General features: G+C 38.3%; 1 protein-coding gene across 12 annotated transcripts in view; it reads left to right on the top strand.

Annotated features, from left to right (window-relative positions):
* CCDC171 (coiled-coil domain containing 171) overlaps positions 1-27,382 on the top strand; it is a 310,942-nt gene that overhangs the window by 93,188 nt on the left and 190,372 nt on the right. For all 12 annotated transcript variants that reach the window (XM_019815993.3, XM_045043841.1, XM_011288346.3 and 9 more), the window contains one exon: positions 12,403-12,505. In XM_019815993.3, the coding sequence (XP_019671552.2) occupies positions 12,403-12,505 (103 nt within the window). The remainder of the gene's footprint in view (positions 1-12,402; positions 12,506-27,382) is intronic.

The raw sequence follows: 27,382 nt of genomic DNA on the forward strand, positions 1-27,382 counted from the left end.
CGTTTGCAAATATCTTCTCCCATTCCATTGGTTGCCTTTTAGTTTTGCTGATTGTTTCCTTTGCTGTGCAGAAGCTTTTTATTTTGATGAGGTCCCAATAGTTCATTTTTGATTCTGTTTCCCTTGCCTCCAGAGACATGTTGAGTAACAAGTTGCTGCGGCAGAGGTGAAAGAGGTTTTTGTCTGCTTTCTCCTCAAGGCTTTTGATGGCTTCCTGTCTTACATTTAGGTCTTTCATCCATTTTGAGTTTCTTTTTGTGTATGGCATAAGAAAATGGTCCAGGTTCATTTTTCTGCGTGTTGCTGTCCAGTTTTCCCAACATCACTTGCTGAAGAGACTGTCTTTATTCCATTGGATATTCTTTCCTGCTTTGTCAAAGATTAGTTGGCCATATGTTTGTGGGTCCATTTCTGGGCTCTCTATTCTGTTCCATTGATCTGAATGTCTGTTTTTGTGCCATAATGAATATTTATTTAATTAAAATACTGTTCCTTTACATAGTAAGTGCAGTGTTTTTCTTTTTATAAAAAATTCATCTATCATGTTTCCTTAATATATTTTTCTTGTATATATTCCTTTATTATTATTATTTTTTCCTAATAGACTAGTGGTCTTTGGAGTGGGGGGCAAGAGTTTAAAAATTTTTTCTCTTGGGGGCGCCTGAGTGTCTCAGTTAAGCATTTGACTCTTGATTTCAGCTCAGGTCAAGATCTCACAGTCATGGGATCAGGCCCCACATCGGGCCCTATGCTATCAGACTGGAACCTGCTTGGGTTTCTCTCTCCCTCTCTCTTTGCCCCTTCCCCGCTTGTGTGTGCGTGCACTCTTTCTCTCTCTCTAAGTAAATAAATAAATAAACATTAAACATTTTTTTTCTAAAAAGATATCTGCCAAATTAAAAATTTTAAACCATAAAAAATGAAATGTTTCTGGTTTTGCATCCTCAGAGCTGGCTATTATTATTTTTGCTTTGAATTCATAATTGGTTTTGACTGAAGAGAAAATGACTTAAGAGAAAGCATTTACCTTTCGCTTTTGGAAATGAAACTTTATTTTATTTATTTATTTAAAATATTTATTTAGTTTTGAGAGAGAGAGAGAGAGACAGAGTGTGAGCAGTGGAGGGGCAGAGAGAGAGGGAGACAGAGAATCTGAAGCAGGCTCCAGACTCCAAGGTGTCAGCACAGAGCCTGATATGGGGCTCAAACCCATGAACTGTGAGATCATGACCTGAACCAAAGCCAAAATGCTTAACCGACTGAGCCACCCAGGTGCCCCCACACTTATATTTCTTTTGAACATAATATTTTCAGTATTTTATAGAATATAGATGAGAAGCATAAATTACCCACAGGTAATTTTTCTCTTTCTTTGAGGTAACAGCTTGTTTTCTAGTTTAGGTCATGTTCATGGTCATTATTCAAGTCTTTGTCTTTATCTTCTCTGTTGCATTGCAAGAGAAAATTAAAGAGAATTTCCTCTCTAAAGTTTACTATTGAAATCAAGGTGTTATTAATAATATGCAGAGACTTTGGGAAGTTTTGAGGCTTAAAAATAATAGTTGTAAACTAGTTGTATAATTTAGCTTTTTAGAACTGGAGGGGTTCTTAGAGATTGTCTAAGTCAAGATGCATGATATATTAATAAACCAGTTGGAAAGTGTTAGCTCCCCTGTTTCAGGAGATATAATACAAATACGGAACATCATTCTGGAAAAGTCCAAACTCGGTATGTTGAGTCTTTTGTTGGTATTTAAGAAATATAAACCCAGAGGACTTTAATTGTACTTTTATATTAATGAAATTCCCATTCAGTGTATGGATTTGGAAGATATGATTGGTAAATGAATCATATATTATTATTATATTTAATGCCTTAGAATTAATAGAATTTCAACATAGGACATCTAAAGATTTAACAAAATTAGTTTCATGTTCTGTGTTACACACTATTGAATTTGACTTTGAAAAGTTTTGATTAAAATTGAACTATTAATTTCACAATCTATGAATTTAATAATGATTTAATCAACCACTAAATAAAACTGACTTTCTAATTTAAGTTGCTTAGTGATTATGCTCATTAAAGTCCATCAGAGGCTCAACATATCCAGTTGGGTCTTTTAGTCATTACGGTGAGTTTTTATATTTGCTTCTCTCGAAGCAGGGGAGCTATCATTTTAAAATTGGTATTATTAGGATTTGCTTTGTGCTTTCTACAATGAAATTTTTTAAGTCCATCATTTCTTGAGATTTGTTTTTCTGCCACTCAGTAATATTTAGTTACAGCTCTAGGAGAGACCATATATTGAAAAGGGAATTCTGGTTCTCATGAGGTTTAGTTCAAAGAATATTTTATTCTCTAAAGAACTTGTGATTGAAAATGGTCAAGTGTATGTTTTTTCCCTGTACTTTGGGGGTTTAAGTGATTATATAATATAATGATTGCTAGCATTAGATCGGATTTTGAAAAGTGTTTTGATTGCTATGCTTTGTGGTAAAGTTAATGTTCCCTGATAATATTTTTGCTTCGTATGATCTGTTAGGTTTGCTTTAGAATGACATGTCTCTGATTTTGCAGGAGGTGTTAAAAACTAATGGGCCAGTAAACATTCTATTCTGACTTTTTTTACTAAAAAATTGTTGATTCCTCCAGAATAGGGCTAGTATTTGTATGTGAACATTGTTTTTGCTTATATAAAAACCATTTTCTGTCTTTCTTAGCGGCCCTTAAAAATTTAATAGTATTAAATAGCACTAACTGTGTATGTTTGTATCTGTGTATTTAAATGTTCATTAAATGGCTGGCTTTCTAAATTTATAATGTGAGCATAAAGCTTTTTTTTTAGTGAGCTTTTTGAAATTAATTCTTTTTCCTTTTATTTTGAAATTTATTCTTACATAAATTACTAAGTTTTGAAAATTCAAATTTCGTCTTTGACCTGGGAATAAATAAGATGGTATTGTGTGTGTGTGTGTGTGTGTGTGTGTGTGTGTGTGTGTGTGTGAGAGAGAGAGAGAGAGAGAGAGAGAGAAAGAAAGAGAGAGAGAGATAGAGAGATGTCTTTATGTCAAGGCCCATATTCAGATTGGAAGGTAGCACCTATGAACAACGAACTAATTATAGATCTGCATAGGGAGGGTGATATTTCATCTTATGATACAAACAATTGGAAGCATAGAGTACTTACATCCATGGAAATAGCATAGGCAAGCAAAGTAAGAGATACTAGTTATCATTAATACGATCGAGGGAGGGGTGCTTAGGTGGCTCAGTCAATTATGCCTCCAACTTTTGATTTCAGCTCCAGCCATGATCTCACAGTTGTGAGATTGAGCCCTGTGTTGGGCTCTGCGCTGAGTTTGGAGCCTGTTTGAGGTTCTCTGTCTCTTTGCCCTACTTCCCTGTTTGCACTCGTGCTTGCTCTCTCTCTCTCTCCCCCCGCCAAAAAAATTATGATTGAGGGAAAGCTGCAGATAGTGATGATCATGAAAGCTGACCGGATCAAATTCAGTTCAGCTGAGCAAACTCTGCTTCTGTCTCACAAATGCTTTGGGTATGTAATGATTCTTAGGACGAAGATATGATGAAAATGTGAGAGAAAGTATGTGATGTTGATTATAGATTCTGATGTTTCCCTGGTTTAGTTAGAATTCCTTCATAATGGCATAAAATATATTTGAATACAATTTTTTTTTTAATTAAAGGAAAAAACACGCACCTGGGTGGCTCAGTCAGTTAAACGTCCAACTCTTGATTTTGGCTCAGGTTATGATTTCATGGTTCATGAGATAGAGCTCTGTGTTGGGATAGAGGCTGCTTGGGATTCTCTCTCTCTTTCTCTCTCTGCCCCTCTCCTGCTCATGTGCACTCTTTCTCTCTCTTAAATAAATAAACATGAAAAAAATTAAAAAAAATTTAAAACTTACTTGAGTTAAAAAATATTCACAGGGGCGCCTGGGTGGTTCAGTCAGTTGAGTGTCCAACTCTTGATTTCAGCTCAGGTCATGATCTCACGGTTTGTGAGTTTAAGTCCCACATCGGGTTCCGCGCTGACAGTGTGGAGCCTGCTTGGGAGTCTCTTTGACCTGGGAATAAATCTCTCTCTCTCTGCTCCTCTCTGCTCACATGCATGCTCTGTCTCTCAAAATAAATGAATAAACATTTTTAAAAAGTTCAGAAATTATAAGGATTATGTATCACTGCTACAAAAGTTCAACCTATGTTTAAAGTGAAAATTTCATTTAAAAATCTTAGTGATTAAATAAAGATATTTATGGTGTTTTTTTCTTTTTTTACTACTTTTAACCTTATTAACAGTGTCCCTTATTTACTTTTACTGTTATTAATGGCTTGAGTCAACTTTTTCCATTGCAGATCAGGAAGACCCATTTGTCAATTTCTAGTTATGAATATTTGCATATGCTTTTTGTATGTTTCTTCAAGAGATTGCATTAGAAATTTTTATTCATATGCATATCCATTTGAGATATTTATGCATGGTTAGTAAAAAAGTGAAGGATGTGTCTTTGTAGACTAGAGAAAGATAAGATACTTATGGAAGACACAAAGAGAATGATGCATTAGATTGAGCCAGCAGCAATTCATTCATTTAGCAGTGTGTGAGATATAGCATACCAGGGTGGAAATATAACTTAGGTCTTTGTCATCTCATTGTGCTTTCTGGGTAAAGGTATTTTATAACCAACCTTGACTCCTCTTTAATAATACATTAAAGTCTGCCAGTCACACATTTTTCTGAATTTTCTTTGAATATTTTTATATTTTTGGTTCCCTGTCTACACTGGTTGTAGATTCATTGTGACATCTAAAGTAGTCGTTGGGGGGCGCCTGGGTGGCGCAGTCGGTTAAGCGTCCGACTTCAGCCAGGTCACAATCTTGCGGTCCGGGAGTTCGAGCCCCGCGTCAGGCTCTGGGCTGATGGCTCGGAGCCTGGAGCCTGTTTCCGATTCTGTGTCTCCCTCTCTCTCTGCCCCTCCCCCGTTCGTGCTCTGTCTCTCTCTGTCCCAAAAATAAATAAACGTTGAAAAAAAAAATAAAGTAGTCGTTGGTTCATCGTGAGTAATCAATAAATGTTCATCTAAACATCATCTGGTTACCCGACACAGCTTAAGAGATTTTTATTGTGAGGGTAACAAACTCTTTATGTGGATTATGTCCAAGGAAAAAAGAAGTGAGTCCTTTTACCCTACAGTTTTCCTTTTAAACTGCTGTGGATGTTTAGAATTACAGAATTATAGAATTTGTTAAGTCAATAATGTGACATTTAACCTTAACTTACTCTTTATGTCACATGATAAAACATGTTAATCAAAAATTAGAAACTTAGTATTTTATTTTTGCTTGGCACTTTGTTTTCAACCCAACAGTTTACTTATAAGATAAATTCTGTTTTCATTCTAGAATTTTTTTGCCCATCAAAAAGCTATTAAGGGAACTAACAACTTTGGGAAAAAATATTTAAATATAAGTGCAATCCACATTTCAGAAAAGCTCAAACACTTTTGATATATGAATAAAGAATGAAAGCTTCAAAATTATAAAACCAAAACGATTTATTGGGAAGGAAAATTGTCACCTGTAAAACAATGACAGTTTTTCTGGTCAGTAGTTGGTTCATAAACCTAGTTATTAAATGTAAGTTAGATTTGTATTAAGAGACTATTAGCCAGATATCTTTGTAGAAAATTATAATCTACTAATTATGAATGTAATAGCAACTTTTTGGCATATTTAATTCCTTTTAACCCTCGTCATTGGTCAAGCCTCTTCTTTATTCTTGGAAACATTTTATACTAGTCAGTGTCTCCTGGCTAATTTGCCATTAAATTTGGTTTTAAACTGTAATGGTGTTGAAATTTTAGCTTGTCTTTTAGTCAGGATTGAGCCCTATAGTTGGGAGAGAAGAATTATTGTTGAACTAGGATGTTAATTGAACCCTTTATTTTAAACTGACTCCAAGTGTGCAATTTGTCTGGCTTTTTACATTTATATTTCTGTTAAGTTTTATTCCTTGATATTGGTGAGGACTTAGCCTCAGTCAGCATACATTTTGGAGACAGATTGATCTGGCTTTCAGTTTCAGTCCTGTCTTGTAATAGTTGTGTGACCTTTAGTGATATTATCCTTCTGAATCTGTTTGCTCATTGGTAAAATGGTGCTAATAATCTCAACTGTGCAGGATTTCTTTTCTTTTTTTTGAAAGAGCATGTGCTTGTGCTCATGTGCACGGGAGGTGTGTGTGGGGAGGGAGAGGAAGAGAGAGAGGCAGAGAGAGAAACAGAGGATATTAAGCAGGCTCCACGCCCAGCTGGAGCCTGACTCAGGGCTAGATCTCATGACTGTGAGATCATGACCTGAGCCGAAATCAAGAGTTGGATGCTTAACTGACTGAGCCACCCAGGCACCCCTCAAGTGTACAGGATTTTTAATGAAAAAAGATACTATTACATGTACTATTAAAGATAGTACATGTATTGAAATAGCAGAGGGGCATTTTTGTGTGTGTATCTGCATATAACTTGTGAATATGATGCTGGAGTTCTTCTGGGAATATAATTATATGATAATATCCCAGGAAAATATTGATTCAGAAGATCTTTAGGATATTAAAATATATTACAGGGAAGAACTTCTGGAATGATAGTGTAAAGAGCTTGGAAAACTCTCTACTTAGCAGAACAACAATTTAACTGATGAAAAATTAAAAAAAAATCATATAAAGCTTTAGAAATTGTCCTGAGGGCAAAGGAGAATCTATCATTTAAGAAAATATACTAATCAGATTAAAAACCTTGGTCCTTTAAAGAACAGCATCAGAAAAATAAAAAGACGACTCATAAAAAGAGAAAATATTTGCAGATCATGTATCTGGTAAAGTAATTTTATCCAGAATATATAAAGACCTCTTACAATTCAATAATAAAAAAATCCATTTGAAAAATGGACAAAAGATCTGAACAGAGACTTTTCCAAAGAAAACCTATAAGTGGCCAATAAACATGTGAAAAGATGCGCAGTCATCAGAAAAATGCATATCAAAACCATAATGAGCTGTACTCAAAAAAATTAAAAACCATAATGGCAAGTTATTTCACACAAACTTAGATGGCTATAATAAAATAAAAGCAAGTAATAACAGGTTATTAGTGAGGATGTGAAAAAATTGGGAATTCTCATACACTACTGTTGAGAAGGTATAATGATACCCCCCACTTTGTAAAACAGTTTGGAAGTTTTTCAAAATGTAAAAATTGTAGTGACCATATGACCTTGCAATGGTACTCTTAGGTATATAGCCAATAGAAATGAAAATATGCACTCACTTGTTCATAGCAGCATTTTATATGACAGCCATAAAGCTGAAACAACCCAAATGTCCATCAACTGCTGAGTGGATGAACAAAAGTTGTTACATCCATAGAATGGAATATAATTCAGGCATAAAGAAAAAGCGAGGTACCGATCATCAAATGAAGTTCATGTGGATGAGCCTTGAAAACATTAAGCTTAGTGAAAGAAGCCACACATAAAAAGCCACATAGTGTGTGATTCCATGTATATGAAATGCCCAGAGAAGGCAAATCTGTAGAGATAGGAAGTAGATTAGGGTTGCCTAGGGCTGAAGGGACTAAGGGAAGATGGTAACTGCTGATGGGTATGGGGTTTCTTGCTGGTGTGAAGAAAGTGTTCTAAAATTGATTGTGGTGTTGGTTGTATAACTCAATGAATCTACTAAAAACCGTTGAATTGTATACTTTAAGTGATTTCTTTTTATGGTATGTAAACTATATCTCAAATTATCAAAAAGAAGAAAATCAACGAAATTTCAGTAAGAACAATGAGAACCTGGGGGGCATTTGGTTCTATAACCCCTTTTCCATCGTGCTCCCTGTTACAGAAGCTGTACCTTGGGTGGTTGGGCCCTTCCTCTCTCCTTGGCCTTTATGCTGGGGCTATGCTTTCTTCCTGGGAGAGGCAGATTGCTGGAATGTCTCATCCCTCAGAGCCCTGTGTTGCAGCAATTTTATTCCGGGCAGGGATGAGTGAGAGGACCAGATCACTCTTCCTCCACCCAGACCTCATTTGTAATGCTGACGCTCTATCCCAGTCTTGGCAGGTCAACAAAATTGGGGCAATTGCTCTTGCCCCAGAAGACCAGACGTTGCAATGCCCCAATGGCCACTTACAGAGCAGGATTGTTGTCCTGGAAAAAGTGGGTCTCCACACCCAAATCCAATCAGAGGCACAAGGGTTCTGCCCAGGAGGAAAGGCAGGCTGGCTTTCAGGGAAAAGAGCTCTGTACCTCTGCTTGGGGAGACTTACCTTATGTGGAGTAGAGAGTGGAAAATTCCATGGTTAAGGACATGGTTGACAACAATATAAATCTGGGTGAAGAGAGATTAAGAGGAACCTGGTACCTCTATGATACAATAAAATGACACAGCAGCCAGAAGTTTAAAATAGAGAACTAGAGAAAGAGACGGCCAAGAGGACCCCTCATGGGGTGACAGCTGAGTCGGCAGTTGGGAAGGCCGTGTACGTGTGGTAGGTGGCATCCACTCAAGAGCAATCTGAGCAGGATGTGAGGCAGACCGGAAGCATGCCCCAAGCTACACACAGACACATCAACGCAGAGTGGAAGCCTTGCTGGTGCAGGGGGGCTTAAACACAACCAAAGACCGACTGAACATTAAGACCCTGAGGTGATTGCTAGGAAGCCAGGCTTCAATATAATGTCACAGTCATTCCTGACAAGTCTGTCAGACTGTGTGCATGCCCGAGGACAAGCCCTCCCAGGCATTGACATAAAATGAGGTGTGGTTGAAAGGAGTTTGCTGTGAATAACAAAAGACATCCATTTTACCTTTCTGACCCTGAAGTTATTTCAGGAATTGGGAACAAAACTAAATAATATAATAAAAGATGGACTTAGGACTGTTCCGAAAGGAAATTACCAGGGTTTTAGGAGCTATGTGCCTGGAACCGTGGATAAAGACCAGAATTATATTTCTTACTATAAATCACAATATCACAGTATGCCAAATCAGTGTTTTAAAGATAAATTATCCCAGAGTTTTCAGGTAACGGGACATACATAAGAGGAAATAATGTGACTAAATCCCTGCCATATTGCTTATATCAAACAAACTTTAGATTGATCAAAGAGCCATAAAAAAAGAAGGTGAAAAGGCACCGGAAGAAAAAGGGAATTAATTATTTTATAATCTCGGGAGTAAAGAAGGTCTGACACAAAATTTAGAAGTCCCAAAGCAAATTATTGATAAATTTGGTCACTTAAATACAATTTTGTTTCTACGAACATGATTGCAAGGTGAGTGACAAATTGGCAATAATGATCTGCAATATGTATGACAAAGGGATCGTTTTTATAATTTAGAAAAGACTAAGGGGCGCCTGGGTGGCTCAATCGGTTGGGCGTCCGACATTGGGCTCAGGTCATGATCTCACAGTTCGCGGATTCAAGCGCCGCATGGGGCTCTGTGCTGACAGCTTAGAGCCTGGAGCCTGCTTCGGATTCTGTGTCTCCCTCTCTCTGCCCCTCTCCTGCTCATACTCTGTCTCTCTCTTCCTTCAAAAATCAATAAAAACATTAAAAAAAAAAGAAAAGACTATTATAAATCACTATGGTCAATATGGACAATGTAATGTAAAAACGGGCACATGATGTGGAAAGGCGTTCACAGGAAAAGAGATACAGGTGGCTAGTAAACATGAAAAGATCCTTAATGTTAAAGTTAAAGAAATGCACGTTAAAATAAGTTGATAATTCCTATCATTGGGAAGATATTGAGAAATAGGCACTTATACTGGACATGGTATTATACAAGGTAGGACTCTTTAGAGAGCAATTTGGTAACAATTGTCTGAAAATAGATGTTCATACCCTTTTACCCAGCAAATCTATTTCTAGCAGTTTATGGAACAGATATACTTGCATGTTTATGCAAAGATATATGAGTACACATACAAGGATGTATATTGTACTATTATCAGTAATAGCCAAAAATGCAAATAGCCTGTAGATTTTAGCAATAGGAGACTAGTTAAGTTAATTAATGGTACATCTAAACAAACTAAAAAAATCTATGAAACTAAAAAAATGTGATGTGGAAAGATGTCAAAGACATAATATGAATGGAAAAGTAAGTTATATAGCAGCATGTATACTATGATCCTATTTGAATTAAAAATTATAGACATGAGGGGCGCCTGGGTGGCGCAGTCGGTTAAGCGTCCGACTTCAGCCAGGTCACGATCTCGCGGTCCGTGAGTTCGAGCCCCGCGTCGGGCTCTGGGCTGATGGCTCAGAGCCTGGAGCCTGTTTCCGATTCTGTGTCTCCCTCTCTCTCTGCCCCTCCCCTGTTCATGCTCTGTCTCTCTCTGTCCCAAAAATAAATAAATGTTGAAAAAAAAAATTTTAAAAATTATAGACATGTAATATGTATTTTATATAAAAATGGTTTTTTAACTATTACTTTTGATATTCAGTATTGTCTAGGTGGTGGCAATACACTGGTGAGGACAAAACCCCTCCCATATCTCCTTTCACGGGGCTTAAATAGTATGAAATAGAGGCTAATAAAAGACCTATTCAAATAAATACAGAATCATAATTGTGATAATTGCTGAGAAGAATCTTATAGAGGGAATTGATGTAGTCAGGGGGGTGAAAGAGAAGGATAACTTTTCTGAAAAAGTGATAATTGAACGGACATCTAAAGAAAGTCTTATTAGTTTTACGTATTTTAAGGATATAATTTTGCCATGTATGATCTGTTCTCCCATTTCTTCTGTATATGTAGGCACTCTTGCACTAGTGTTTCCACCTCATCAGCTTCTACAGATGCTTAAGTTTCTCATTTATTAAAAAAAACAAAACTCTTCTCCGGCTTCGTTCTTCCTTCCAACTACTTCCCTTTATTTCTCCTTCCCTTCTTACCGGGAAAGGGGTATCTAAACTTCCTGTTTCCGCTGACTTAGCTCTCAGTCAGGAAAAAAAACCCAAAATTCAGGCTTATTGCTTCTTCAACCTATTCCAGTCTGAATTATAACAGATTTCATCAAGGTCACCAGTGACCTCTATGCCGATTGAACACTATTTGGTCTCCATTTTGTTTGAATGTTCTGTGACATTAGACATAACTGACATCTCTGTCTTGGAAATGTTCTCGGTTTTCATGACACTATACTTTTCTGTTTTCCTTACTCTTTTTTCAATCGTCTTTGCTGGTTTTTTTCTTTTCTAACTATTAACTTCTGTAGTTCCTTAAGGCCTTGTCCTAGGTTCTCTTCCTGTCTAATGCTCTCTAGGTAAGCCCCAGGGAATATCTGTATGTGATTTCCAAACCTATTCCTGACTTCTCTTCTGAGCATTATACCATTATGTCCAGCTGCCTCCCATACCTTTCTATTTTATTTGTTCTTTGTTAATTCAAATATATTTATTTAAAGCCTGCTATTTGTCAGGTGTTGTGCTGGTACTAGGAATGTCTTAAAAGCCATTTCCAATGAAATGTGATCGAAACCAAATTCATTTGTACTCGCTGCCAAAAACAAACAAGCAAGTAAATAAACAAAAACAGCCCAAATAAGACCTTCTCTACCTTCATTGTTCTCACTGTACTACTGAAATCTGCCAGATCTTTGAGCCTGAAACTTGAGATCACTCTTGACTCCTCCTTCTATCTGAGCATTTACCCAAGGTCATCAATCCAGTCCAATCCAATCCAATCCAATCCAATCCAATCCAATCCAATCCACTCCAATCCAGTCACATCTAATCCAGTTTAATCTGATGAAGTCTAACCGAGTGCAGTGTCCCAAGGCCTGGTCATTCCATCTCCTAAGTATGTTGCCCCCCACTGTTCCTTTTCATGACCAAGACCCTCGCCTATGCTACCATTTCCTCTTGTGTAGACTGCTGTAGTTCCTTCTCTGTGGTCACTTTTGACCACCATCTGGCCGTTTGCCACACGACTGCAATCTCGATCTCGTAACGGGTTTCCTAATTCCTCTTTGTCTCAGTTTTCTTATCTGTAAAATTGGGATAACAATAGCCCTTACCTCTTGGGTTGCTGTGGGGATAAAAAGAATTATTAAGTATAAAATAGTATAAAGTATAAAATAGTGCCACTAAGTGCACTAAGGCCTCAGTAAATTGTTATCGAGACCTTACACAGGGTTACATTCAGCCAAGTAAAAGGTATGATTAAGACAGAAAGAGGTTTATTAATAAGAGATTTGAATGGAGTAATTATTAGCTTGTTTATACTTAACAGTGCCATATATGTTCACACAAATCTATAGCTCTTATAATATGTGACCTTATTATGTGTAATTGTTTTCTTAATTAAAAGGCTAAGAAGCACCAGGCCTTTCTAGTAGAGACATGTGAAAATAACGTGAAAGAATTGGAATCGATCTTGGACAGCTTTACTGTGTCGGGCCAGTGGACATCAGGTTAGTTGAAGGTATAAAATGACAGTTGCATCTGTCAATGTTCCAAAGTCACTACATTTTGGGAATTCTGCAGATGCCTCTTCCAGTCCCTTATCTCAACATGTTTCGATTTGATGACATGATAAGAGCAGTTCTCACAGCGGTCAGTTGGCCTAGCTGGCTGAGAAAGGGTGACGGAATGTGGACCTGCTGCTGCCCTCCCAGAACTTGATTTACAAGTGTTGGGGTCTGTATGATTGGACAGACAAGGGCTCACTTGCTGTGTTCTGAATCCAACTGAGAAAAAAGTCCTTACAGTATACCTGCGAGGGGAACAGATGTTTCCATCAAACTGAGCCAAATTCTGAGGCAACCTTCAACAACTTAAAGGTCATGCATTCAAAAGGTTATGTAGGACACAGCCTGTAACATAGTGCATATGCTAAGCTGGTTTTCGCCTTTGCTTCCCGCTACCCTACTACACATACTCTGCAGATAAGAGCGCTTAGGAAAAATGTTTGGGTTTTAGTATTAGTGTAGCTATTAAGATAAAGAAGGATAAAAATTGTATATTAGGTAGGCATAGTTTGGGAACTAGCAGAAGCGTTAGCTGGCTAATGAATGCTGTTCACGATTTCCACGTCTTTAATTTTTTTGTGTCTTTGCCATTATGTGTGTAATAGTAGCTTTGACTTAAATACTTTTACTTTTCTACCTCAGTTTCCTTTTGCCCTACTGTCGGCCTCAAGTTATTTAGTTGCTTTCTGACTTGTGTTTTTCAAAAGGCATGTAAAATTAAATTCATTCCACTTTAAAATTGAACTCCTGGACTCAAGTTATTTGAAGGAATCGAATAGATATTTGGCAAATGAGTTCTTCAGGAACTTTTAAGTTCAGGATATTTGTTGTGCTTGAAAAAGCAGAGGGATATGATCGGGCCCATTTGTACCTTATAGATCTGCAGACTTGTGCTGGTGAACTGTTAGAAATTTAGTGTGTTTTGCTATTATCTGGTGGGTTTTTTATTTTTGTCTGCTTTTTTCCTTTATACTGTTTCAGCCATAATTAAGAAATTAACAGATAACTTTTTTTTTTTTTTTAACTTTTCCCCCAAACAGTAGTGTTTCATGGTTTGCTACTGTGGAAAAATCAAGGTGTATAAAAGTGGCATAAAAATATAGATATCCTTGGGGTGTCTGGGTGGCTTAGTTGGTTGACCGTCCGACTTCGGCCCAGGTCGTGATCTTGTGGTTCTTGAGTTTGGGCCCTGTGCTGTCAGCATGGAGCTCAGTTCAGATCCTCTGTTTCCTCCTCTCTCTGCCCCTCCCCTGCTTGTGCTCTCCCTCTCTCAAAAATAAATAAACATTAAACAAATAGATATCCAGTGTTCAGTTATATTTGCTAAAGCTGTGGAGGATACAATTTTCTTTTGCAGTAGTACTGAGATGTGTCATTGCTTAGTGGTATTAGGAGCTTTAAAAATTGTTATCATGGTATATCTGATACTTCTATGTTACTTTAAATATTTCTTCAGAGTTGAATTAAAAAAACTAAAAATATTGAGGTCGTATCTCCTTTCAATTTTAACATGAAATAGTTGATAACAAAGCAACTCATAAGCTTTTGCTAAGCCTATAGGAAAAGACTATTAAAGTTTTTTTTTTCTTTTCATCTTTCAGTAACCATCCTTTTTAAACTCCTAGTTTCCCATATAAATGCACACTCTGTATATTATAGATAAAGCATTTCCGGAAAAGGGACTGTATGGTGATTCGTGATGTGGGTTTTGTTTCTGTGTGGTGCTGGCTCTTTTACTCTTTTACCCACCAAGAACCACTTTTTCTCTGATCTGTGGATATTTACGGAAACATGGACAGGTTCAGAGAACTAATAAGATAGGATAGGGCGGCAAGAACAAGTAAGAGTGGGAAAGCAACCCCAGGCCTAAGCCTGAAGGGTCCGGTGGAGGACACATTGTCACAATACAAGCCACACCGTGGAGGAGGGCCTGCCCGACAAGAGCTGTGGCTGCTAAAAACTGAAGCCACTGCCAGGAATGCACCAGAGCAGAGGAAACAGAGGAAACAAACACCAGGCCATTCTTTTCTTTCCTTTTTTTTCTTTCTTCCTCCATCCTCTTAGCCTCCTCCTGGTGCACTCACTGTCCAAATCCAACCAGAAGTCCGAGGGCAGAGGAGCCCAGATCATGCAGTCTGTAGAGGTCAGCCTTTACAAGGCAAAGCATTGCTTGTTAAATTATTTACCAAAACATGTCATTTCTGAAAATATCTTGGTTAGATTCTCTTCTGATGAACTCTTCTGAGTGTGCCATCTTTTTTTGCGCTGGCGCCCTGGCTACGTTTACCTGCTTAGGACTCGATTTCCCTCTGGCCCTCGGCTTCCACAAAACAGCCCTGTAAAACTGTGAAGTACTCCCTGAACCAGGGTAAGGTTGGGGTTTTGTTACTTCCCCAAGAGAGATGTAAATAATAAACTTTATTGCTTGATATTTTGTGGAAGAACCCGAACAATTAAGATCGTCTGCTATGTCAGGCCTGGCTTCGCCTACACAAAGTTGAACAAATATTTTGTTCCTTGCAAATAAAATAACGTAAAAACTTATCTAGGCTAACATCCTGTGTGCATGTGTGATGTAAACATGTATATATCTCACAGTGTATATGTGTTTGAAAAAAACAAAAGTCTATTTTAAACAGAGACATGTTGTTACTCTGTGATGACAGCTCAGCCTTACAATTTGTTACAAAGTTAATTCAGCTACCTCCAGAAGGGTTTTCAAGAGAGATGGACTCTTCTCCAGTATGGCAAGTAGGGAAGAATGCTTTACTTCCTTTTTTACCTCTTTGTAGCTTTCAGTTCAATATAGACTCAGTATCTACACTCCCCAGTCCAGGAAGAGCAATCTATGGAAGAAATTTAGATGCTTACAAAATTGTTTGTTTTGACTTGCATTTTAAAATGGAAATAGCCAGATTTCATTCTTTCTCCTTGCCAAGTAGTGCTCCATTGTATATATAAACCACATCTTCTTTATCCATTTGTCAGTTGATGGATATTTAGGCTCTTTCCATAATTTGGCTATTGTTGAAAGTGCGCCTATAAATATTGAGGTACAAGTGCCCCTATGCATCAGCATTTCTGTATCCCTTGGGTAAATTCCTAGCAGTGCTATTGCTGGGTCATAGGGTACATCTATTTTTAATTCTTTGAGGAACCTTCACACTGTTTTCCAGAGAGGCTGTACCAACCTGGATTGAACTGGAGGGTATTATGCTAAGTGAAATAAATCAGGCCGAGAAAGACAGATACCATATGTTTTCACTCATATGTGGATCCTGAGAAACTTAACAGAAGTCCATGGGGGAGGGGAAGGGGAAAAAAAAAGTTATAGAGAGGGAAGGAGGCAAACCATAAGAGACTCTTGAAAACTGAGAACAAACTGAGGGTTGATGGGGGGTGGGGGAGAGGGGAAAGTGGGTGATGGACATTGAGGAGGGCACCTGTTGGGATGAGCACTGGGTGTTGTATGGAAACCAATTTCACAATAAATTATATTCAATATAAAAAAACACAAAATAAAAAAAAATAAAATGGAGTGAATGAAAATTACTTTTTTGGATGAATTTTAGTCCGGAGTTGACAGAAGCTGCCAGGTGTTGTATTCCCCGTCTTCTTCAGCTTCTGGGGACTTCTACATTAAGAAATGTTTCTGAAGCAAGAGTAACCCGTCAGCTTATCTTCAGGTAGAGGATGAAGCAAAGTTGCAGCTGGTCCAAGACATTCAGGAATTCATTTACTTAGAGGATTTGATGTGATTTTCTCACCGTTGATCAGTGTGACAGTTCACACTTTGTTTCCTGCACAAAGTGTAGGCCTCCGACACAGCCCTCTCCTGCTAACCCGTCTCTGCTTCTCCCTGACTCTCCCTTCAGTCTGTTTTCTCTAAAGCCACCAGAATGATCGCTTGAAAACCTAAGTCAGAGCCTGCCATTCCTTTGCCTTAAACCTTATTGGGCTCTGCATTTCACAAAGCATGGAAGCCAAAGTGCCAGCAAGGGCTTTCAAGACCCTACATGGTCTGCCCCTATTCTTGATCACTCCTTTGACCTCCCCTGCACCTTTCTCTGTTTGGGCCACTTTGGCCTCCTGCCGTTTCTCGAGGCCACCAAACATGCTCTTGCCCTGGGGGCCTTTGTGCAGGCCGTTCTTTCCACCTGGAAAGTTCTTCACACAGATGTGTCTGCATAGCTTTCTCTCTTGTCTATTTTATTTTATTTATTTCACATTCTTTTAAATGCGAGTGAGAGTTTTTATTTTTTTAAGAAAGCTCTACCCCCAATGTAGGGCTCAAACTTATGACCTCAAGATTAAGAGTTGCATGCTGAGATCTCACCCTATGAAGGCTACCCTCTGCTCACCCCATGTCACTTGTCTCCCTACCTCTCCCTTTTCTGCTCTACGTGTTTTCTTCCCTGTAGTCCTTATGGCTGTCCAACATTTCTAACACACTACATGGTGCACTTATTTTATCTGTATTAGAATTCTCCATAGAAACAGAACCAATATATATAGGATATATATACTTCTTCAGTATGGCAAGTAGGGAAGAATGCTTTACTTCCTTTTTTACCTCTTTGTAAAGGTGTATATATATATATGATATATATATATATCATATATATATGATATACATATATGATATACATATATATGATATATATACACATATACATATATATATGATATATATGATATATATATATATCATATATATATATATACACCTTTACAAAGGTATATATACCATATATATCATATATATATATATCATATATAGGAATGGCTCATGTGGTTATGAAGGCTGGGAAATGCCATGACCTGTGTGTCATCTGCAAACTGAAGAACCAGGAAAGCCATTGGTATAATTCAGTCTGAATCCAAAGGCCTGAGAATCTAGGGGCTCCTGGAGTCTGAAGGAGGAGATGGACGTCCCAACTCTAGAAGAGAGAATTTGCCCTTCTTCTGCCATTTTGTCTGTAGTGGGGTGTAGGGAGGCAATAGATTGGATGATGCCTGCCCACATTGGTGAGGGCATATCTTTACTCAGTCTACTGATTCAGATGCTAATGTCTTTCGGAAACATCTTCACAGACACACACAGAAACGTTTTGCCAGCTCTACGTGCATCCCTTAGCCCAGTCAAGTTGACACATAAAATTAATCACTACAGTGTCCAAGCTCCATGAGGGCAAAGATCTTTGTCTCTTTTATTTGCTAATGTACTTTAAGCAGCTAGAACATTCCTTGGCACAAAGCAGTCACTCAGCAAATATTTGTTGAATATTAATGAATATAAGTGTGAATGAATTAGTATCAGGTTGAATGTCTATTTTACATTTCAGTTTTTAAGGTTATAAAGGTAGTCATGGAGTCTCTTTCCTAATTATAAGGGTCTTTTGGGTAGCAGTCCATAAGGAGTAACCAGGAAGATTGACCTTAAGTGGAAAAGATGTACAATCTAAAATCGGCCATAGAAATGTCACCTTGATTGCCTACTTTTATTAGGCAAGATTGTCTTCATTTGCTTGAACAGGGATATTTATTTCCTATGTCTACTTTCCACCAAAACTGAAGTACTATAGCTGTTCATATCTCCTTTCTTTTCTGGTGAAAATTCTTACAGCAGGGTGTGTATGGGGAGATATCCTTTCCCACTTTGAACCTATGCAGTCTCCCTGCCTCAAGTATTTCTTCTAATACAGTTTCACCTCTGCCTGAGGATGTTAATAAACACATAGAATGTACTTTTTCCTTGGTTAGGTATGTGAAAAAAAAAAAAACTTTTCTTGTGGCTCAGTCTTGGATCCTCCTCAGGGTGCTTGATTTTTGTGTTGACTGAAATAGAACCCTCCGACCTTCATCAACCTTTCCTTCCTTGAGGAAATCGTTTGTAATACTCTAGAGGTGTTCTTTTTCTTTCTACTGGAGAGGACCCTGGGAAGTAATGGTAACAGAGTTTGATGCCTTTAGGCATATATACATCACCCAGGGATTGGGCAGTCTCAGGGACTGCTCTTAGGATAATCAGGGCAACAGATTGGACTTTTCCTCTTCTCTCTCCTGCTTTACTTCTTTAGTAAAGGACTATTGCCTAGATCTGGTATCTTCCTGAGAATTTTAATTGTCCTTGTGAACCCCACGGATAGTACTTTTTAACTGGATATTCATGGATCGATGAGAAGCTGAGGATGCCTATCAGAGCAGCACATAGGTCTCCTTAGTGTCATTTGCCAAATTCTTCTCACTTACTTCTCTCACGTCCCAATCCACAGGTGTACAGACCAAAATTGGCCTACTTCATCATGCTCATAGTTTCCGTTTGTAAAATCAAAGGGAGTGACTTTAATAAGAGTGCTCTGATGGGATCATTAATTAATCACACTGTTATGAGGGCTAAGAAATCCAAGATCTGCAGTGGGTAAGCTGGAGACTCAGGAGAACTGCGGGTGTGGTTCCAGTCTAAGTTTGAGTCAAAGGGAAGGAGAAGACCAGTGTCTCAACTTGAAGACAGACAGGCAGAGAGACAGAATTCCTTCTTATTGGGCCTTTTATTCTATTCAGATCTTCAGTGAAGATTGGATGAGGCCAGCCCACTCTCGGGAGGGCAATTTGCTTTCTCAGTCTACTGATTCAGATGTCCATCTCATCCAGAAACATCCTTATAGACACACCCAGAAATAATGTTTCACTGAATGTGTCCCAGTCAAGTTTATGCATAAAATTAACCATCATATCCCCTTCCCCCTTACTCTTAGCCTGTGGTAACCACTATTCTACTTTCTGTTTCTGTGAATTTGACTACTTTAGACTCCTCATATGGTGGAATCATATAGTATTAGTCTTTTTGTGAATGGCTTATTTCACCTAGCACAATGATCTCAAGTTTCATCCATGTTATAGCATGTGACAGGAATCCTTCCTTTCTGAGGATGAATAATATTTACATTTTGTTTGTCCAGTCATCCATTGATGGACCGTTGGGTTGTTTCCATCTTTTTTTTTTAATGTTTATATTTGAGACAGAGAGAGAGAGAGAGAGAGAGAGAGAGAGAGAGAGAGAGAGAGAATGAGTGGAGAAGGGGTAGAGAGAAAGGGAGACACAGGATCTGAAGCAGACTCCAGGCTTTGAGCTGTCAGCACAGAGCCCGATGTGGGGCTCGAACCCATGAACCGTGAGACCATGACCCGAGCTGAAGTCTCGCACTTAACCGACTGAGTCACCCAGGCGCCCTGGCTTGCTTCCACCTTTTGGCTATTGGGAATACTCCTCCTATAAATGTGGAAACACCTCTTCAAGACCTTGCTTTCAATTATTGTTTTAAAATTAATTTATTTTGAGAGAGAGAGAGAAAGCAAGGGAGGGGAAGAGAGAGGGGGAGAGAGAATGCAAGCAGGCTCCACACTGTCAGTGCCCTGCCTGACATGGGGCTCAATCCAACGAACTATGAGATTATGACCTGAGTCGAAATCAAGAGTTGCATGCTTAACCAACTGAGCCAACCAGGTGCCCCTCAGTTCTTTTAGATATATATGCAGAAGTGAGATTACTGGTCTATTAACTTTAAAAAAATATTTATTTATTTTATTACTCTTTTTGAAGTTTATTTATTTATTTATTTTGAGAGAGAGAGAGAGAGAGAGCAGGCAGATAAGGAAGGGGCAGAAAGAGAGGGAGAGAGAGAATTCCAAGCAGACTCCACACTGTCAGTGCAGAGCCTGATGTGGGGCTTGTACTCATGAACTATGAGATCATGACCTGAGCCGAAGTCGGATGCTTATCCAACTGAGCCACCCCGGTGCTCCTAAAAAAATATTTTATTTTACAATAATTTCTACACCAAACACAGGGCTTGAACTCATAACCCCAAGATCAAGAGTTGTGTGCTCCACCTACTGAGTCAGCTAGGTGCCCCTGGTGTATTAACTTTTATCACAGAACATTAGTGTACTAAGACATGCCTTGTGGGATGTCCTGTTATTTTAGACTGCTCTAGTTTGCTTTAGACATACTACAAAATTTCCCCTGATAATCAAGGCCAATTATCCTGTATAGAAGAACCTTCTTTGCTCTTTGGTTTCCTGGTTTGAGGAGGCCAGAAATGATTAGGTGATATTCCCGGCTTGCATTTTAATGGAATGTTGGTATGTCTCATGCTGAAACATTTCTTCTTCAAAAATCAAGACTTAGACCAAAAAAAAAAATCTACAGTTTTTGGGATGGGAAAAGCATCACTAGTGAATCATTAGGTGTAATAGTGAGATGAGCCAGTCCCATTTCCAACATTTGATTCCAGGAACCATGAATCCTGGCTAGGGCAAAAACATACCACAAATTGATTGCTGACTCACAGCACAGTTTATATCCTGACAATATTATCCTTGTTCTTCAAAATATTGCCATCCAGGCACTGTAATGACTCTTCAAAAGGCAATTCAACTATGCTGTATGCCAGCTACTTCAGAGTGATGGGAAACATAGTAAGACCAGTGAATTCTATAAAGATGAGCCATTTTCCATATTAATTTGCTGTAAATTGAGTTCCCTAGTTAGAAGCAGTGCTGTGTGGAGTCTGTAATTGTAAGGTGTCTTGTAAAATCACAGATGGTGGTTTCAGCAGAAATTTTATGGTCAGGGAAGGCAACTCTATACCCAGAGTTAGTGTCTACCTTAATAAGACTAAAACATTCCATCATTCCGTGATGGAAGTGACTTAGTAAAATCAACTTGCCACCAGGTGGCTGGCTGGTCTCCTAATGATGGTGTCATTTCATGGGTTCACTGTTTGTCTTTGCTCTTGATAGATTTAGCATACAACAGGGGCTGTATTCCTATCAGTCTTGGTGAATGGAAGTTCATGTTGCTGAGCCCATGTATTGTCTCCATCCTTGCTGCCATGACCCTTTTGTTGTAAGGGAAACAAAGGTGGTAAGGACAAAGGAGGCTGGGAAAAGATGCTGGCTGACATCCACAGAATGCCTCATTTTGTCCTCCTGATTATTAAGATCTTTTTCTACTGGCTGGTCTTGGCACAGTGCCCATTCGGAGAGGTATACCCACGTGCTCCTGCCCAGATCACCTTGGTACCAATTTTCCGGTTGTGTTCTTTCTGAAGCCCTGACCATTTTAGTCAAATAGTTAGCTACTATCCACAAACTGGTGTATATTTGCACTTTTGGTCATTCCAGGCAAAATAATAGTCAGGTCCATAACTTGTTTTTGACTACTGGGAGGATTTCACTTCATTGCTATCCTTCAGGGCCACCCTTGAGGGGCGTTGTAGTGCCACAACTGTCTACTTTTAATTAGTGCCAGCATATCATACAGTACTGTCTATATACTGAGCCCATTTTTTTCTCCCATTAGTCAATGGGTCATAGGAAATTTTTCATGGATTCAGGGTGTGGGTAAGAGAGGAAGCAATATAACATGAATAGGGCCCATTGGAATCTGGACTATTTGCTCATGTAACTTACTTGTGCCTTCACACTGTATAGACCACTTTCATCTGATGATAGAGTGCTGTTGTGCGTGCCAAAATTTATAGATCGTGGATCAGACAATAATGATTTTATGATAGGCAATTCAGGTCACTTGGTAAATTGGTGGCCATGGATGTATTATCTGCTGAGGACTAGTAGCAAGTTTGATTTTTTAAAAATGTTTATTTATTTTGAGAAAATGAGAGAGAGAGGAGAGAGAGAATCCCAAGTAAGCTTCATGTTCAGCACAGAGCCTGGATGCCGGGCTTGATGCAGGTCTCAATCTCATGACTGTGAGATCATGACCTGAGCCGATATCAAGAGTTGGACGCTTAACTGACCGAGCCCCCCAGGCGCCCCCTATAGCTTGGTTTTCGAGAAGAGAATAGTTATCTGTAGAAGATGACTTGCTTTGTTGCAACTCCCTGAAAGTTTACACTAAGATTCTGTAAGGACCTGCTTGAGCTTGAGCAGTCAGAATGCCATCATCAACTTGGTAGGGAGCTAAGTAGAACATGAGAGTCTTCTGGAATGAAAAGTTGATCAAGGTTCCTATAGACTGGATTGCGCCGGAGTTAATATAGCTCTGAGTTAAAGCTGTGAGGGTGTATTGCTAGCCCTGACAGCCGAAAGAAACTGTTCAGGTAGTTTTTTTTTTCTAAAAGGTTGGAAGAAATAGCTTCATTCCAGTTGCCAGGAAAGGTATTGACCTGCTCCAGCAATGAAACTGCATCTTTCGCTGCAGCTGCACTTAGAATCACATGTGACTATGCTTACAGTAATATGCTGACATTCCCTAAGATTCATCTGTTTTCTGCACTACGCCAGATAAGTTGAATGCTCATGTGGTTGAAGTCACCACCCCTGTATCTTTTAAGTCCTTAACAGAGGCACTAATCTCTGCAATCTCTCCAGAAAGGTGGCATTACTTTTGATTTACTATTTTGGTAGGTAAAAGTTCTAGTGACTTCCACTAGCTTTTTTTCTGTTTGGTTTTCCTCTGTAAATCCTTTAATGCTTGAGTCAGGTAACCAATATAGATATGGTGTCAGTTTCTGCATTTGTCTTTTCTTCGTTATGGATTCCAAACTAGGGAAATAAGCTGGGTTCAAGTACCTACTGCGCCCAATGGCGAAAGATCTGAGCCAAAATTCAGTCAGTCTCTTGACCTCTGTAAGCTCCTACCCTAACTAGTGAACCATAATAGCATGTTAGTTCTTCAGGAATTAGTGTTAGTTCAGATCCAGTGTCTAGTTATCCCAGTGAATAACTCCCCTTCTCTAGTGCATAGTCACCTTGGCAAATGGTTGCATGTTTCTTTGAGGAAGGCTAGGAAGAAGATTTACAGTATGACCTTCTGGCAGTATGTTGGGGTTTCCAAATGGGACCCTACCTCTTTATTCAAGGGATACCTGGTCTATGAACTAGCCCAAGTCTGATAATTGACTGAGAGCAAAGACTCTTTTCTGAGTTGATTTAAGTCCTACCTCTGGTAATCAGACTTAGAACTTTTATTCTTATACAAATCAGATAACATTTTATTTTATTAAATAATTTTTTTTTTAGTTTATTTATTTTTTGGAGAGAGAGGGAGAGAGAGAGCAAGCAAGCATGGGAGGGGTAGGGAGGGAGAGAGAATCCCAAGCAGGCCCCCCACTGTCATTGCAGAGCCTGATGCGGGGCTCGAGCTCACGAATGGTGAGATCATGACCTGAGCCAAAATCAAGAGTTGGATGCTTAGCCAACTGAGCCACCCAGGTACCCCCCCCCCCCAAATCATATAACATTTAAGTAGAGTATGTATTTTACTCCTATGAACACCATGATCAGTTAGCCAACACCTGTGATCTCTGTGGGTAAAACCATTTTGTTTACTACTTTGATTCCATTATGGTAAACATGTCCATTTTGTTTCTGGAAGTTAAGTGCTACCACCTGGTCTTTGTCACTCCAGATACCATTGTCTTCATTGATTTCAAGGACCCAGCCTGATGGCTGTTATCTGTGGCCTTTCAGCTGCACAGAGCTTATCAAGACATATAGAGCTAGCTCATGAAAGATTCTGGGACTCCCCTCACCAACGCATTTCTCAAACATTGGTAAAGGAAGGTTTTTTTTTTTTTTTTTTTTTTTTTTTACTTTCCCTGGAGACATAGTTAGGGGTGGTTGAGCAAGACTTACATTATAAATATTCTCTGTATGTTAAAAAAGTTATAAGCCATTTTCCTTAAGAACTCCAGAATGGGTACCTGTGTTTACAAGATAAGGAAGAAGTTTGTTTATGATCTCAGTGAATAAAGCAAATTGATATACAGAATGTAGTCTCAGTTTGCAAAGCATATCTGCCAACAAAATGTTTATATCTAATGCTTTTAGAGTGAAAAAGGAATTTTCTTGATCATCAATGTATTAAATGTTTAGACTTTCTTAGGTGAAGGTAAAACCCATTTGTATGTTATTTTCTGTGTTTTACTATGTGATTAAAAATCCACATTAAATAATAGGGTTTTCTTTTTCCCCCTATTCTAAGGATGAACATGACTGTTCATGTTCTACATGTATTTATACATATATACATATACACACATATATGTAGTCTAAAAAAATCTCAGTCTTTTGTCTTCTATTGTCTCTCTGTTATTTCTTTATTATTATTATTTTTTAAATGTTTACTTAGTTTTGAGAGAGAGAGACAGAGTTTGAGCATGGAAGGGCAGGGAGAGAAGGAGACACAGAATCCAAAGCAGGCTCCAGGCTCTGAGCTGTTAGCACAGAGCCCAACATGGGACTCGAACTCACGAACTGTGAGATCATGACCTGAGCCCAAGTCAACGCTTAACTGACTGAGCTGCCCAGGCACCCCATGTCTCTCCATTATTTCTTAATAATTCTCCCCTTTTGGAGTCTTGCAGGAGACTGAGGTAGATAAGAGAATGAATGTCTGAGAAAGTTGAAGAGATAGACTCAATTTAGTGTTTCTACTGTGGAATTACAGGGTACCGAAGTAATAACACTAGCTTCAAAAGCAGTGGTTTATTTGGGTCATGTACAAATACTTAGTTTTTGAGCTTGTCTAAAAGAAAATATTTATTTATTATTATTATTATTATTATTATTATTATTTTTATTTTAGAGAGAGAGAGTGTGAGGGGGAAGAGGGACAGAGAGAGAGAGAGAGAGAGAGAGAGAGAGAGAGAGAGAGAGAAGAGAGAGAGAGAGAGAGAGACAGAGTCCCAAGCAGGTCCCACACTTGGCGTGGAGCTTGACATGGGGCTCGATCCCATGACCCTGGGATCACGACCTGAACCAAAATCACCAGCTGGACACTCAACTGACTGAACCACCCAGGCATCCCTGAAAGAAAACATTTAAATAGAGAGGTTGTAGCCATTTTTTTCTATCTTCTCTCTGCTATGGGCTATTCATTAAAAAAAAAAAAAAAAGATTTGCCTTTATGTAATAACTTTAGGTAAGTCTATACCTAAGAAACATAGAAATTGGGTGCTATATATTAGGCTAGCAGTTTCTAATCTACCATGAGATAATGAAAGAAATATATGCCCTTGACAAGAGATTGATTAGTCCCAAACAAGATGGAAAATTTATTCTTCCCTGAGAACCTTCTCTGATAAGCACAGCCAGTTGAGGTTGGCCTTTTCAGCCAGATAATTATGCCACAACCCTAGTGGAATTGTTAATCAGAGTCAGATTCAGGTAATTCGCCCTGAATCACAAAAGATAATAATGCTCAAGTAGGTGTCTACAAAACAAAATCATATTGTACATACCAGAAGAGAAGAATATCATTATAAATAATAAAACATTCACTGGGTTATGATATGGGTACACACACATGCATATATTTTTATATTTAATGTAAGTGTTATGATGTCTCGTAGTAATATGAAATAAAATGTGGAAAAAAACCCAAACAAACAAAAAACAAACAAACAAAAAATGTTGCCAAGGAACATCCAGAGTTGAAATGGTCTTAATATTAAAAGTGAGTGAGAGAGATTGAAGCAGATAGTGGTGATGTGCAAGTATAGGCTGGCATCCAGTACAGAGACGTACACATATAGACGACATTGGAAGGTTTTGAGTTAGTGCTGTTGAAGCATATAGTGTTCTGACACATTCTGTTCTTCATTTGGACTTTGACCTTTGAAAAGCCATTTATGACCACTTTTCAAATTGTTTTTTATTGCTCTTTATCTGCGTTTTTAGAGCTCCTTTTGATATCTTTAACTGTTTATTGTTTCTTGGGCCATGGTGCAGTGGTTATTATTAGGGTAAGTCAAATTAGTCAATAAGGTCCTGGGTCCTAGTGACCTTTTCTTTTTCTTTATAAGCCTTTTGCCATGTTAAGGAACCAGGGACTATTTCTTTTTATGATGGATGTGGGTGACTTAATGTATACGTTGTACTTCAACTGAACTTTATTGTATAAACATTTTCAAGCAAAGAAACTTTATTTTATGTAGAATATAAGAATATGCATGGGTCAGTAAGGAGAGGTCATTTTGTCCCCTTACCCCTCAACACTCATATTAAACTGGTTTTATTCTTCTGAATTTCTAAGAGGAAGTTTTCTCCCTTATTGTAAAAGCCAGCAGATTTCCCGAGTGTCCTTGAATGATTTATTCATGGCCTACTTGTGTAGTAGCAAAAGAAAAGAATTATACATTACATTTTTTTTTATCTTGTGCAAGAGCAATTTTTAAAAAAAATATATTTGGTAAGACTTTTAATAAAATTTTTAATGAGTTGTCTTTCTAACTCATAGTAATTACAAAGAGTACTGTCTTCTCCATTATCATGGCTCAGAGCAGCGTCTTTTTTTTTTGCCCAGCTGGGATATGTGTTGCTTCTATATTACTTTTGGTTTTTAAGTTAAATATTCTTCTTCTGTTTAAAAAAAATCTAAGGTGTACCCATACTTGAGATAGTGTTTAAATTATACCTTGATGAATATAATCAATTTATTAATAACATTTTATCCAAAATTAAAACACTAAATATCAACAATGTGCTGAGATAAAGTTAGTCTGTCATTGAGCCCAAAATTTTTTCTTCTTTCTCTCTCCTTTTATTTTTGTCTTTCTTTCTTCCTTTCTTCCTTCCTCTCTCCCTTCCTCCCTCCTTCCCTCCCTTCCTTCCTTCCTTCCTTCCTTCCTTCCTTCCTTCCTTCCTTCCTTCCTTCCATTATTCTTCTTTCCTTTATTATTGCCTTCTTTCCCATCTTTCCAAAGTTCCAGCAATTGAATACATGAAGAATGGGTAAATGATCTCATGTAATTACTGGCTTACTATCTTTCCTCCTCTTTTTAGACTGTA

The sequence above is a fragment of the Felis catus genome, chromosome D4 (genome assembly GCF_018350175.1).
Source record: "Felis catus isolate Fca126 chromosome D4, F.catus_Fca126_mat1.0, whole genome shotgun sequence".
NCBI classification, from domain to species: domain Eukaryota; kingdom Metazoa; phylum Chordata; class Mammalia; order Carnivora; family Felidae; genus Felis; species Felis catus.